The 14,822-nt window shown below is 45.7% G+C and overlaps 1 protein-coding gene across 1 annotated transcript in view; it reads right to left on the bottom strand.

Annotated features, from left to right (window-relative positions):
- LOC111971112 (ras-associated and pleckstrin homology domains-containing protein 1-like) overlaps positions 1-14,822 on the bottom strand; it is a 76,847-nt gene that overhangs the window by 26,960 nt on the left and 35,065 nt on the right. The window contains exons 3-5 of the mRNA XM_070445883.1: positions 8,301-8,423; positions 7,425-7,530; positions 6,554-7,173 (exon numbers count right to left, since the gene is read on the bottom strand). Coding sequence (XP_070301984.1) covers positions 6,554-7,173; positions 7,425-7,530; positions 8,301-8,423 — 849 coding nt within the window. The remainder of the gene's footprint in view (positions 1-6,553; positions 7,174-7,424; positions 7,531-8,300; positions 8,424-14,822) is intronic.

A 14,822-nucleotide genomic window follows, 5' to 3' on the forward strand; every position in this document is an offset into this window, starting at 1 on the left:
TTGTTGATTGGCTACCATGCCCACTTACTATTATTATTTTTGACTTTGGTATTATTTTTTGTTTAATTTTATGTATAGATGTTTTTTATTTTGTATGTCTGGATTTTATGAGGTGTGAATATTTTTTTTATTTTTTTTTTTTTTTGATGGTGGAAGAAAGAAGTTTACATACCAGCCAAATGACCATTTTATTAATCACGCGCTCCCCTAGTGAGTCAAAATTCCTGTCTCTAAGGTCAGTTAGGAGGATCACCACGTTTATTGCAAAAATGTGAATGTCAGAATAATAGTTAGAGAAATTGATTTATTTCACCATTATTTTCCTTCATCAACATTCCAGGGTCAAGAAGTTTACATTACACTCAATTCGATATTTGGCTGCATTGCCTATAAATGTTTAACTTGCGGGTTAAATATGTATTCAGGATAGCCTCTCCACAAAGCTCGCGCTAACAGTAAAGTAGTGGCTGTCTTATGAAGGTGAATTTGTTTGGGCCCATTCCTTTTCGCTACAGTAGCTGGGTTTAGTGTAACAGTCAGGGGTTTTTACTGGGAAAGGCCTGCAGCTTTGCTCGCACACGCTTTAGTCTGCCATCAAATATTTCTTATAGGGATTGAATTGGTGTGTGCAGAATGGCTAATTGGTTTTTACTGATCGTGGTGTGAATGTATGATTGTTGGTGGATATGTATGATGATAGATGAGGGTTATGAATGGTATGATGATGAATGGTGATGATGGTATGATGATGGTATTATGTGGATGAACATGTATGATGATGAATGGTATATGGATCGCGGCATGTCGCTGATAGGTTACTCTCATGTTTGACTTATGTAGTATGGTTCTGATGTATGAGTGGTTTTACCTTATAGCGCAGGTTATGATGGATGTGATATTGTCTTATCTCGACACTGAACTTATTGGAAGTAATGTGTGTGTATGCTGGTTGTAATGTAAATGATGATGATGATTGGTATGGATGGTGGAATGCTCCATTTGCCCGAAGACCACTTGCGACCTAAAGGCTTATGATGTTGATGCTTCCTGGTGACTGATAGGTTTATGATGGTGGTGAATGGGTATGATGATTGTATGGGTGGAGTTGATGCGTTAGTTAGTATGAGCTTGTATTGAATTGCTTAGGATTGATTCGATGAATGCCAGTTTCAATATACCACATCATTTCCCCTTCATTGACTGCAATCATTTTGTGAAGTGCCACTAGCCCTCCTATCAGCAAAGGGTGCACTGCGGATCTTCTAAATCATGATGATTGATAGATGGCTGTGAGCTTGACCGATGGTATGTATTGATGATTGAAACTCCGTGCTTCTATGATGACTGTGGTAATATGGGATGTGTTCTTTGGCGTTCTAATATCTGCTCGCCTTTTTCCTCGTAAAGAACTATAGAGGTATTATGGGTGCATATTGAATGGTGCCATAATACATAAAGTGGTTTCATGATATTCGTTTTTTTTCACAAGGACCAATCTCTCTATCTCTATATTCCATTCGTGTGAATGGTATTTGATGGTGGGTGAATTGGTATGATGGATTTTGGTTGTTTTTGAGAGAATTGGTTTGAATTTGGGAAACTATAACGGTAGAAAAGAGTTAGAAATCGTGGTTTGTGATCTCTCGATAAAATTTGATGTACTCACGTTTATGTATTTTGTGGAGGATAATTGAATAAGGCGGGTGGGAGGTTTGACTATCTCAAATATGATGGTAGAGAACAGCATAATATAATTGCCCCAACTGGCGTGTGGGAGAGTAGGAGCACGGGTGTATGATGGTTATGATGGTGTGTGAATGTTATGATGCTGTGTAATGGTATGATGGGTGCAGAGTGTCATAATGGTGTATTAGGATGGTGGTGTGCTTATTATTGGTTGGTTGCAGAGAAGTTGGTATGAGTGATGATGTATGTCTAGTTCACATAATAAATGTGTGTCAATTTCGATGTATGAGGGGATGAAATGTATAATGATTGGTGCGTGAAGATTCGATTGAACGCAATGATGTCATTGCGAATTGTGTGGGTAGTACCGCTACAAATGCGCTCCTGAAAACTCACGAGGAGCACAAATAGCCCCTGATGTGTTTAGAGTGCATCTTACATATGATTTGTCAAGTGCGCTGCCCCCAAGACTCGAGAGCTAACCGGTAGCGAGAGCTCTGTTATCCTCAACAAATATTGGTTCTCCATCTGTTAAATAAACACAACCTATGAGCCATAACTTCTCAAAGTGTTGTGGTGTGTTGGTGTGTGCAATACTAAAACTATCTCCGCGTTGGAAAGTGTGGTCTTTCCCAGTACAGTGAGGAATGCAATTGTAATCCCTGAAGTCGTGCATGTGTTGATAATGGATTACAATGAGTATCTACTGTACACATGTTTGGCTGTCAACTCAACCTGCTTGACATTAGTTTAGCTTTACAAGATGGATAGGAGAAGAAATTTTATGTTATATATAATTATATATATATGCAACTTAGCAGAGCTTTTAACCAAAGTGACTAACCGTACAGTGCGTGCATACATCCAGTATGCAGTACGTTATCACTAACGTAGCGCCACACCATGACCACATATATAGAATCAGTATGCGATGGGGAGACTGAAGAATGTGAGAGGACTGGAAAGGAAACCTCCCGTCCCATGCATGTTAACTGTGTGTGTTTGCATCCTCTCTGCACCCATAATGCACCTCCCCGTTTCCCAGCATGCCTCACTACTGCGACGGGCCAGGTAAGCCGGCCAGACGGCAGCTTGACTCTACCTTCACGGGAGGGTGAAGTGGATCTGTGACACTGTAAGTGTGTGTGTGTGTGTGTGGGGCATGTGTGTGTGTGTGTGCGTGTGTTGGAGAAAAAGCAAGACATGCATGTGTGTGATTGTGTATAGGTGAGTGTTAGCGATCACCTTGTACAGCTTAGTATCATCTTCAGAGAGTGCTTTTGATAAATCCTCTCTCTTCCCCATCCACAGCTATCTAGTATGACCACCACAATCGACGTCCAACTATTGGACCTCTCTTTCTTCCACACTGTAAACCTCCCCCCACCCTTCAAAAGCATTTTTTTTATGAGCCATTGAGAATCATTGCACTGACTGTTCTTAATCTGTTTCTCTCCTCACCTCTGCGCCACCAAGCACTCCTATCTGGACAGAGAAACGTCCCTCATTCTGAAAAGCATGCAGGAAAGCCTTCTCACCTGCTGACCAAGGTGACGCCTCATTCGCTTGCTTGTGCTTGAACTTACCCTCTTTTGCCATCTCCCTAAGCTCCTCCCACCGGCGCCAACAGCCCCACCCACTGTGCTCGATTGGCCTGATTTGGCTTGTTTAACTTCTATCTCATCCTCCCGTGGCTTTCTTCTCTCGCCTTTTTCTCCTCATGCTGCCCCTGCTTATAGCTCTCCGTTATCCATGTTTTTCTTCTTTCCTCCCTGTGCTGATGTGTCCATTTGATTCCCTGCCCCTCTTTTGTCTGGTAGGGGGAAAGAAATGCAGGGTAGGTTACTGGCACTGCGGCTCAGTACAGGTTTCCACTCCATCTAACTTCACTGCCATGACAGTCTTGCGGACAGACGTGGGTCCTATACGCTTATGTAAAATACTTTCAAATGTTCTTGACTTATTTGCCTGGGACAATAGAACCACCTAATCCCAAAAGTGCTAAATCAAGCCATAGCTTTCTTGAGTAGAATTTGAAAGTACTTGGCGTGTGTTTGACCCAAATCTGGAGTGTTTGTTTCTAATGAACCCTTACATATGGGCTGCGTTCAGTTGCACTAACTTGGAGCATGACGCATGCCTGTGTGCGTCGACTCTGGTTGACATGGGCCTAGCTTAGAGAAATGGAGCTGGATGTGTGTGTGACTCTGAACGCTCCCTTTTCTATTATGAAGTCTTTGTGTGTGCGCCGCTAAATGCTAGTAAAACCAGTGTTCCTCAACCCGCCGTCCACGGGCCGGGTCTGGTCCTTGGGTTGTGCTTACCAGTCCCTCAGGCGGTTAGTTGTCTGATCCTGATTCTGTCAACTTCCAGTGCTCGTTTTAATGGAAGTGGTCAACCAGGGAAGAATGGTCATTTTACGTAAACAATAGCTTGCAATCCCCCTGGTCCTCAAAAGGTTGAAAAACACTGGTGTCAAGTTGGTGTGTCGATTCCATTTCAATTAGATCATAACAGGAAGTAAGAGATTCCCATGTTCTTCATTGTTTCTTACAGAATTGCAATTATGTTAGTGGAATTGACACCACCCTGTCTGGTCTTGGCATGGTTCTGAACAACCAGGAGACAAGGCGTTATACATGTTTTCCTCCTCACGGTTGATAAAAGGCTACTTAGCTAGAAACGTCAATGGTTTGACCTGACCCTCCTCTCCAAAGCTGAAGAGAATTAACAAGCCGAGTCATTTATTAGGTTACTGACTGGTCTGGTGCAGTGAAGTGACACTGAGGGAAATGTCCATGAAGAAAATAAAGAGCCGTGAGAGTATGTTGTTGAAGATATTTGTCTAAAAAAATTTGCTGGCTGTTTTATTTGAATCGCCTAATCCTCTTTTAGGGTTAGAAAAGAGGGTCGCTCTCTCTCCCCCTCTCTGTGCGCCACTATTCCTTCGCTCTCTTTTTCTCTCGGCTCTATCATGCGTGTTTTATTTATCCCATCATCTTTAGTCTAGAACCCTTTCTCCCCTCCCTCTCACAGCTTTGCACAGTAAAGTACATTCTTGGCCATTTGTTTGATGTTGTGTGTCAGATGTTGACTTGTGTGGATTGTAACGTTGGCCACTTTCTACAGTGATTGATTTTTGCCTTCAAAACGAAAGCAGCTGAGTCAAGTGCTCGTCCTGGGATACACAGAGAGCAGTTAGCGATAGATACTGTGTTCTCAGGGTGAAGTATGGAGATGTTACTGTATTTCTGTCAGTGCTGTAAATTACCACAGTTTGACCCAAATCTATCTCTGTTGTGATGCTTCGACATTGTTTTAGATGCACAGACCCAAGATGTTTTTTCGGCCTTCTTTGATTAAGCGCAAACGCTAGCCAAGGCCATCCGACGTATTAATACATCTGTTAATAAACAATTGGCTCGACACAAAAGAAGACCCAAAACAAATTGTCAAGCACTTTTTTAATTTATGCGGAAGGCCTAAATTAGAATGTGTATGGGAACGGAATTATGCAGTCATTCTCAGGGGGAGCTTCCTGTATCGCTGCTCGTTCGAATATTATGGATGCCAACACTAGAGGATTGTGGGTTGGAGGAGGCGCACGTCTGTATGTCTTCTGACATAGTATCTCAAATTCTTAAACACACATACAAAGCAAAATTCGTCTGCCTCTGAATTTCTGGCCAGGACCTGGGACCGTATGATTTAATTGACTAATTATGGCGTTGTACTAGTCCAATGTAGCACAAGGCTATTTGTTTATGAGCTGTCTTTTTAACCAACCGTCTATGTCTGTGTTCGAGAATGCCATCCAAATGGGTTTAGAGGGAGAGCGAGAGAGTGCCTGAGGTGTTTGTGGCAATGGGAGGGTCTGTATGTCAGTGTTACACTGCACTTTTACACACACACACACATACCATTCATCACCACCATACCATTCATCATCATCATACCATTCACCACCATCATACCATTCACCACCATCATACCATTCACCACCATCATACCATTCACCACCATCATACCATTCACCACCATCATACCAATCATCATCATACCATTCATCACCACCATACCAATCATCATCATACCATTCATCACCACCATACCAATCATCATCATACCATTCACCACCATCATACCATTCACCACCATACCATTCATCATCATCATCATACCATTCACCACCATACCTCATCACCATACATCATCATACCATTCACCACCATACATCATCATACCATTCATCACCACCATACCATTCACACATCAACATTCAATCCATCCCATACCATTCATCACCACCATACCATTCATCATCATACCATTCACCACCATACCATTCCATTCACCACCATACCATTCATCTGCATACCATTCATCTGCATACCATTCATCATCATACCGTTCATCATCATACCGTTCATCCCCATTCATCACCATTCCATTCATCACCATACCATTCATCACCATACCATTCATCATGTTCGAACAAACAAAGCGCTGCAGCAGTTTATTTTCCCCCGTAACCAAACAGCCTTTCACTGTCATAACTCAGATAGTCAACCCACCCTTTTAGTCTGCATAAAGGAGGTCCCACAATGCCCCATTAACGGCATTCATTACCCTGCACAAACTAAAAGCCTGTACATGAAAAAGGGCTTCTGATAGGCTGAGATAACTGGGCCTTGTTTGCMGGCTGAYTCTCATACAGACGACAACAGAGGATAGAAATGAACAACCTGTCAGTGGTAATGTTTCACTAAGAGATATGTTCATGGTACATCTTAGTTACTTTTTAGGAAATAATTGGGAAATCAGGATTGTGAAGATTGGAGTGTAGGTATGAGTGTGTGTGACTTACCTCTGTACTGGCCGGGCCCTGTGGTGGCTGGGGGCCTTGGGACTCTTCTTCCTGCTCGGCCCCTCCTGCTGTCCTAGACAGCACCTTGTCGATATCCAGAGAGTCCATGCTGGACGCAGACGCAGAATTAACGCTGGACCTCGAGGAGTGGCCCCCCGCCTCGTGTTCACTAACCGCGCCAACTGAGCCCGTCCTCCGGTGYTGCGAGGACGAGGAACCCGCCGAGGGCCGCCGGAGGGTGGCAGAGGAGTAGGAGGAAGAAGTCTGGTGCGCCGCTTCGTCCATGCTGAGTGACGCCCGCTCTAACTGGGCCGTGATGTCGTCCAGCGAGAAGTTCGATGCAGACGGGCGCCCTTGGGTGTTGGAGCTGCCCCCTCGGACAGTGGAGGCTGGTGACGCCCGGGTACTACTGCTGGTGCTGCCCCCGCTGCTACCCCCTCCACCGCTGCCAGTCTGCTTGGCACTGGCGCTGCGACCCCCCGGGCCTCGCTGTTGACATTTAGCCTGGCGGGCGGTGCCAGTATTGGGCTTGCCGATGGTGCTGAGCTCCTGTTCTATGGAACACAGGTCAGCCATCAGGGCATCCAGGTCTACGGTCTCTGTCGTCTGGTTCAGAGCCTCTGTWAGGAGGGGGAAAAGGGGAGTGTGAATCACCTTCTTTTGTATTCACACATGATAGTACACACATGCTAGTACAGACATGCTAGTACACACACACACTCAAATATTGATTTCATGAAAGCGTGACAGTTGAAAAGGTACTTTTGCACAGCAGTAAAGCAAGGTTGTTGTGGGTCACACAGGCATGTCACAGACACCATGCTCTGCAGGAAGTAGGTAGGGCATATAGGTCTGAGTGTGTGTGTCTTACCGTTGATGTTGTACATGGAGAAGCGGTACGAAAAGTTAGCCATGTTGGTTTCCTGTCTGAGAGGGGCCTTCTGGACTGGCTTCTGTGGCTTCCCGTCATCCAGGCTCTGTAGAGGACAAATCACACTATCAAAATCACCATCGTAAAGATATTCTCTGATACTTCTGTATACTTTTTAGGCCACTAGTTCTGAATGTAGCGCACACTAGCCAAAAGTAGTCCAGAAATTGCGTACTACGTCACAAAATCTTTGCTCTCTCGCTCTACTGTCTGTGTGTCTTGCTAGCTGTCACTCAAATGGCGAGGGGCTGAAGCTCATTGGCTGAAACTCAAACTGCTAGGGGACTGGCCCACGTGGGGGTAAATGTAGGGAAAATGGCACCACACAGATTCCAGAAAGTAGTTTTCAAACTAAGGATTTAATGGCTAATTGAGGTAAGACAGTAATTCTGCTCATAGATTGTGCATGTATGATCTACACATGAAACAATCCAGCCCAAAGCGGGAGGTTTAAAAAATGCTTACTAGTTGCCAAAGTACCGGCACATGTCTTTAATCCATAACAATACAAGACCAGACTTTAACAGGCTTGAAGGAAGTGGAAGTGGAACATGACTTAGCGAAAGGGTGGGTAACTAGGATAATATGGTTGCCGGGATACGGTTACCAGGATACGGTTGCTAGGGCACGGTTACTAGGTTACAGTTACATGGTTGCATGGATACTGTTACTATGATATTGTTGCTAGAATAGGATTACTTGGATATGGTTCGCTAGGATACCGTTGCCAAGACATGGTATCCATGACATAGCTACCAGGATATGGTTGCCAGGCTACCGTTGCCAGGATACGCCCATCCTCCCCTACTGTAATACCTGTGTGAGTTTGTCCAGCTCTCCCAACCAGGCTCCAAACATTTTGTCCAGGTCCTGGTCTTCCTTATCACTGTCCTCCTCCACTCCCCCGTGGTCCAGCTCATCATCAGACATATCAGCCATCTGGAAACAGACACACAATACTTCATTAGACTATAGAAATCAATTACAATCAAAACGATTAAAATATTTAAATTCACGAGCACGCATGCATACGTGCACACGTTTACTAAAGAGAGAATTCTAAATCGCACAGTGGCAGCGATGAAACCACACCTTCACCAGCTCAGCCTTCTTATACACGTTACCATGGCAACCGCCAAAAGAGCTCTATAACGCAGAGGGATACGGCTGCGCAACGGCAGGAGGCTATTCCCTGTTGTGTCTGCCAGAGATACAGTACTCCACATGCTGGATGYCGTTGGAAGGCCTACTGAGTTGAGCCAAGGCCTATTCCCCACGAGTGGCTGCCCATACTGCTTTGGCTGTTGTGTACAGTAGTGAGCACTGACATGACCGCATGGCACGTTCCACATAGGCGCCACATMAATTCATAAAAGAACATTATGGCTTCAATAAACCCATCGTGCCTATGGTCAGACATTGGTGATAAGAGTCGAAGTCGACTGTCAGCCACAGCCAGTCATGAACTCTGCCCCAAATCGTGCCCTATTCCCTTTATAGTGTACTTGGGCTTTGGTCAAAAGTCATGCACTATGAAGGGAATGGTGTGCCACTTGGGACGTAGCCATGGTATTCTGTATCACAGAGCCTCATCGTGCCGTCTAATGATAATGACAGAGCGCCCTCTTGTGGACAGATTAGAAAAAATACATTTCCCACCTTTTACATTGCTGGGATAATGACTCGGTGTTTAAATCATGTGCAGTGTCATGACTCAAAGCCACACCGGTAGAACTTGAGCTAATGACACTACAAGCCTTTAAAGGCCCTAGGGGTTTGTGTGTGTGTGTGTGTGTGCGTGCGTACATGCGTCACGGAAGGCCCCACTTGAAGCCCCTTCCCTAACCACCACCCACATCTGTGGCTTAACCAATCTCGAACCCCACTCCTTTCTGATCCACTCCAACCTCGGACAGACAGAAGCATATTTGACTAATAGCTGACCCCTTCACATCCTCTTCTGATACCATTAAGAGTATGACCAGTGACCCCTTCACATCCTGTTCCTATTGCATCACTTCCTGGTTGGATAGGGAGACATTTTAGTGGGGGAGTATTAGGAATGGAAACAGCATCGGATCTAGTCAGAGGAATGCCATCTTATCTTAATCTACTGACAGGCTACATGAGGACATGGGGAGGCAGGGCCACGCACAGTGGGACACAAGAAAACACTCCCTCGCACATGGCCACACACGCGCACGGACGCACACCCTCTACCACAGAACCGTAACCACAGATTTCAATGACTACGCCCGCCTCCGTCCTCTTTCTCCGCACGCACACACAATTCTCTGAGAGCGCAACTAGCGAGGGGTGAGACAGAAACAAGCACACACACGGCGACACAGGATCACAGGCTCAATGGCCCGGCAGCAGCGTGTGACAGTCACCTAAAGACACAAAAGGCCCAGTCTTTTCCCCACAATATTACCTACCCTGTGTTCCTACAGTACATGAACCCCTACAACAGCCAGACCTGGGYTCAAATAATATTTGAAATCTTTCAAATACTTTGAGCGTTTGCTCTAGCCTGCCGAGAGTGCCAGGGTTGGCAGTTTGGGGCCTATTCTATAGGTTCCATTGCACCAGGAGAGCTCAATCAAGCACAGATAAAGTATTTGAAATGATTTTCACATAGTATTTGAAGCCAGGTCTGATAGCAGCCCATTCAGATGGAAGAGTTAGAAGCTCAGGCCTCAGGTCATCTCAGTGGTGTTCCAGGGGGTATAGTGTTTCCCTTTAACCGTGCTGTGAGCCCCTTGATGGGGGACTGTACCAGACAACAGGACCCTCCATAGGTACATAGTTGACCCCTGCTTTTGATACGGTGTGCATCCTTGTTKTCCTTATCAGGACCCCAATGTCCTAACAATTCACCCGAATGTTTCGACAGGGTAGGAAAACAATAACTTTTTTTTGAAAAGGCAGGACAAGTTTCATGTCCAAAATTTGTTCAAATGCTATTTTAAGCTTACGGGTTAGGTTTATGTTTATGGGGTTTTAGTGTTGAAGAAAACATGATTTTTAATAGTCAAACATTTTTATTTCACATCACAAAAATAAAGCTGTGTGTGKGTGTGACCCGCAAACTGATCCAATATCAGCATTTCGAGCTCAATTGAGATTGTATCTGTACAGTATCATTTTCTGCAGCATCATGTCGGAGTGTGTGTGTGTGTGTGTGGTAGTGTAATGTAATATGTCTCAAAGAGAGGAGCACTGTGTTTAAGTGTGGAGAGAGCAGTGGAGAAGAAGGGCAGGAAGGGCTTGCTTTGAAAATCCACTCTTATTCCCCTGAGAGAGAGAGAGAGCAGAGAGGAAAGAGAGAAGACATGCTTCCCTGCATCTCTACCTCCAAATAGTTATTTTCTTCTGTGTTAACAGCTCAAAGAAAAAGTGATAGGAAGAAGCAGAAGAGAGAGAGAGAGAGAGGAAGGGAGAAAGAAAAAGCAGAGGGAGCAGGGAGGAAGGAACGAGGGAGCGAGCAGGGAGGGAGGAGAGTGAGGGAAAGAAGAGAGAACAGGGAGGGAGAAAAGGAATAAGGAGAAAGAAAAAGGGCTGAGTTGCAGTTACCATYCTGTGGTTAACCAGCCTGTGACTTGGGCCTAGTTCRGCTAAGTGTGTGAGTGGGCCTGGYGGGCACTGGCACAGGCCATAAACACACAAAAGTTCATGCGTGCAAAATACGCACGCACACACCAGCTGGAAAGGAGTCTGTTTCGTATCATGCGCGGACACATTCAAGACAGCTAGCTCACACAGAACCACCGTTGTGCGTGTGACTGTGCAGATTTACAGGCATGCTCAGTTACACGCACAGTCTTTCCACACTGTCTCTACAGCTGCCCAACCATYGCCCCCCTAAGACCCCTTGGCAATCCCAGTCAACCCTTTAGTTGGCATGGCCGCCATATATGTGATCCACAATGTACAGTGAACAGGGCGCACACCCGTGCGTGTGTATGTAGTAGCTGTGCGTGCGGAGTGGGGGGGGTGTCAGCACAGGAAATGGCCTAATTTCCCCCCACGGGCTGTTCCATAACAACACCCAAGCATAGCTGTCAATCAAAAACCAGCATCGCCATGGTTACAGTGCCAGGGACAGGGCTTCTTTACAGCATGACATCATGGCGAACCGGGGAGGACAGGAAGAGGAAAAGAACAGAGTGAAATAAGCCTCCTTTCTGTTTGCAAAGAGTGCTGTGTCCGAAATGGCACCCTATGGGCCCTGGTCAAAAGTAGCACACTATATAGGGAATAGGGCGACATTTGGGATGCAACCATGGGATGGATKTCAGTCTTTCCTTGTAAATATGTAAGTCATTGGGTGTACTATCCCTTTCCGATAGRACCATAAATACTGCCTAGAGGCCGCTCTCCAAGCGGGCTGGTTGATCTGCGTTTCCCAACTACTTGGGGTTTGAATATGTTCATTTGATTTCTACAAAGTACCCCACATTCAATAAAAACCGAAGTAATATCAAACTTCAGGTGGCCGAGGATGATTTGCAAAACCTCGCCACCATCKGACTCTACATAGGCAAGATATTTTTGCATACCGTTTCTGCCTAGCAGCTTGTGCACAATACTAAAATTACATTACCAGATATTTGAGGCAAGGGGCATTTCAATATAGCCTATTCTCATGACTTCGCCTACACCACCCGGCCAGTTTATTAGGTACACCACCCCGTTCACAAAAATGGATCGCTCCTACAGACAGTGAGTCACGTGGCCGTGGCCTGCTATATAAACAGGCAGACGGGCATCGAGGCATTCAGTTACTGTTCGATTGAACAGAATGGGCCAAACCAGTGACCTAAGCGACTAATGAGCGTGGAATGATCGTCTGTGCCAGGCGCGCCGGATCCAGTATCTCAGAAACGGCCGCCCTCCTGCGATTTTTCACGCACGACAGTGTCTAGGGTTCCCCGAGAATGGTGAGACAAACACAAACACATCCAGTCAGCGCCAGTCCTGTGGGTAAAAACGGCTCGTTGATGAGAGAGGTCATAGGAGAATGCCAAGAATGGTGCAAGCTAACAGGCGGGCCGCAAATAACGGCACAGTACAACAGTGGTGTGCAGAATGGTATCTCGGAATGCACAACTCTTCGATCCTTGTCACGGGTTTGMTATTGCAGCAGACGACCACGCCCTAGTTCCCCTGCTATGAGCTAAAAACAAGAAGAAGCGGCTCCAGTGGGCGCGCCATCACCAACACTGGACAACTGAGGAAAACGTCACCTGGTTCAACGAATCCCGCTTCCTGGTGCGTCATGCTAATGGCAGAGTCGGGATTTGGCGTAAGCGGTATTAGTCCATGAACCCATCCTGCCTGGTGTCAACGGTACAGGCTGGTGGTGTATCGCCGTCCGAATCTGCAGCAAGAAATCAGGCTGTTCAGGAGGCAAAAAGGGTCCGACCCGGTRCTAGATGGGTGTACCWAATAAACTGGCCWTTGAATCCAGGTGAAAGCTATGATCCATGTTAAAGCTATGTTTTGTACTGAGTGTACAAAACATTATGAACACCTCTTTCCATGACAGACTGGCCAGGTGAACGCTATGATCCCTTACTGACGTCACTTGTTAAATCCACGTCAGATCAGTGTAGATGAAGGGGAGGAGGTGTGTGTCAAGAACTGCAACGCTGCTGGGTTAAAAAAGAATGGTCCACCCCTCCCAAAGGACATCCAGCCAACTTAACTGTGGAACGCATTGGAATAAACATGGGCCAGCATCCCTGTGGAATGCTTTCGACAACTTGTAGAGTCCACGCCCCGACGAATTGAGGCTGTTCTGAGGGCAAAARACTCAAGCTGGCATATTAGATTTCAAATAGCCTAACTACACCAGCAAAATTGGCAAAAAAAAGCATGTGCAATAACAGTAGTGTTCCTGCTGAGATAAGGACACTATTTAGTCTATATTTTAGCCCATTGTAGGGGATGGGAATTGTTGTAACGACAACAACAGCTTTTGGGAAAGACCAAATATATTAAAACAGGTAATAAAAATATCCGGAAGACATAGCCTAAAATCTCATCAACTGTGCCTGAAAATCATTTTGAAATCAGATCGTATGCGTTTGCCTTTCTACATCACGAGCATCGGAACCGTGGCTAACGCAAGTGGTSGATTAAATAACACTTTCAACGACTAACTAGGCTACATTATCACGTGCTGTAATAAGGAGGCAGTCTGCGACAGGGAAAGTAATGACAGCAAATGAGTTTGTTGAAAATTGTGTACAAAACAGTGGTACAAGTTGCCGTGCTTCTCTTTTGGCAATTGAGTTCATAAACTGCCCGTCACAGCAAACTGCCAGCCACAGCATAGAGGATCGTTTCTTTATAAAAATGTGCATCCAATCGCCTTGGCCCCAGACCCTTACTAAACCAATTACAAGCTTCAATCTGTCACAGTGCAGTGGCAGGAAAACGATGGATCTCCCAGGTGAAGCTGCCACGGTTACAAATCAAAAACGTGTAAAAAGTCCAGTGGCCATTTGATTAACTGTTCAGCAGTCTTATGACTTGGGTGACTGGAGTCTGACACTTTTTGGGGCTTTCCTGACACCGCCTAGTATATAGGGCCTGTATGGCAGGAATCTTGGCCCCAGTGATGTACTGGGCCGTACGCACTACCCTCTGTAGTGCCTTTTACTGTCAGATGCCGAGCAGTTGCCATACCAGGCGGTGATGTAACCGGTCAGGATGCTCTCGATGGTGCAGCTGTAGAWCTGTTTGAGGATCTGGGGACCCATGCCAAATCKTTTCAGTCTCCTGAGGGGGAAAAGGTGTTGTTGTGCCCTCTTCACCACTGTCTTGGTGTGTTTGGACCATGATAGTGCGTTAACGCACTGAATTGGATTAATTCGAAAATAAAAGCAGTACTTTTTTCAATAARTGAGAAATAAAAGGTGTGGTGTGTGAAGATGGTCAAACGCATGTCTCACGCTTTTAAATCAGGATCCCAGGTGCTAATCAATTCACTTAAAGCTGTTAGAACACCTGCTACTAAGGGCATGACTGATTTACAACCGGGGGCATCACCACTACCTGAAACAGAGCAACAGTGTCTGTTCTATGTGAGTCATCACAACACAAACACCCATGGCCTTTTGCTTTTTAATGGTATCAGAAGAAGACTCTTTTCTCCTTCCCTCCCTCGCTCTCACCTTCCCTCAATCTCCAACACTTTTTCCTCCCACTATCCACCTCGGTCTCCCTCCGTGTCTCTCTCTGTCTCCCTCCGTAGCGGACGGAGAGAGAGAAAGAGCAGCGCGGCGAGAAGAGGAAAAGAGACAGCGAGAGGAGGAAAGAGACCAGCGC

Source organism: Salvelinus sp. IW2-2015, linkage group LG12 (genome assembly GCF_002910315.2).
Source record: "Salvelinus sp. IW2-2015 linkage group LG12, ASM291031v2, whole genome shotgun sequence".
Classification (NCBI taxonomy): Eukaryota; Metazoa; Chordata; class Actinopteri; order Salmoniformes; family Salmonidae; genus Salvelinus; species Salvelinus sp. IW2-2015.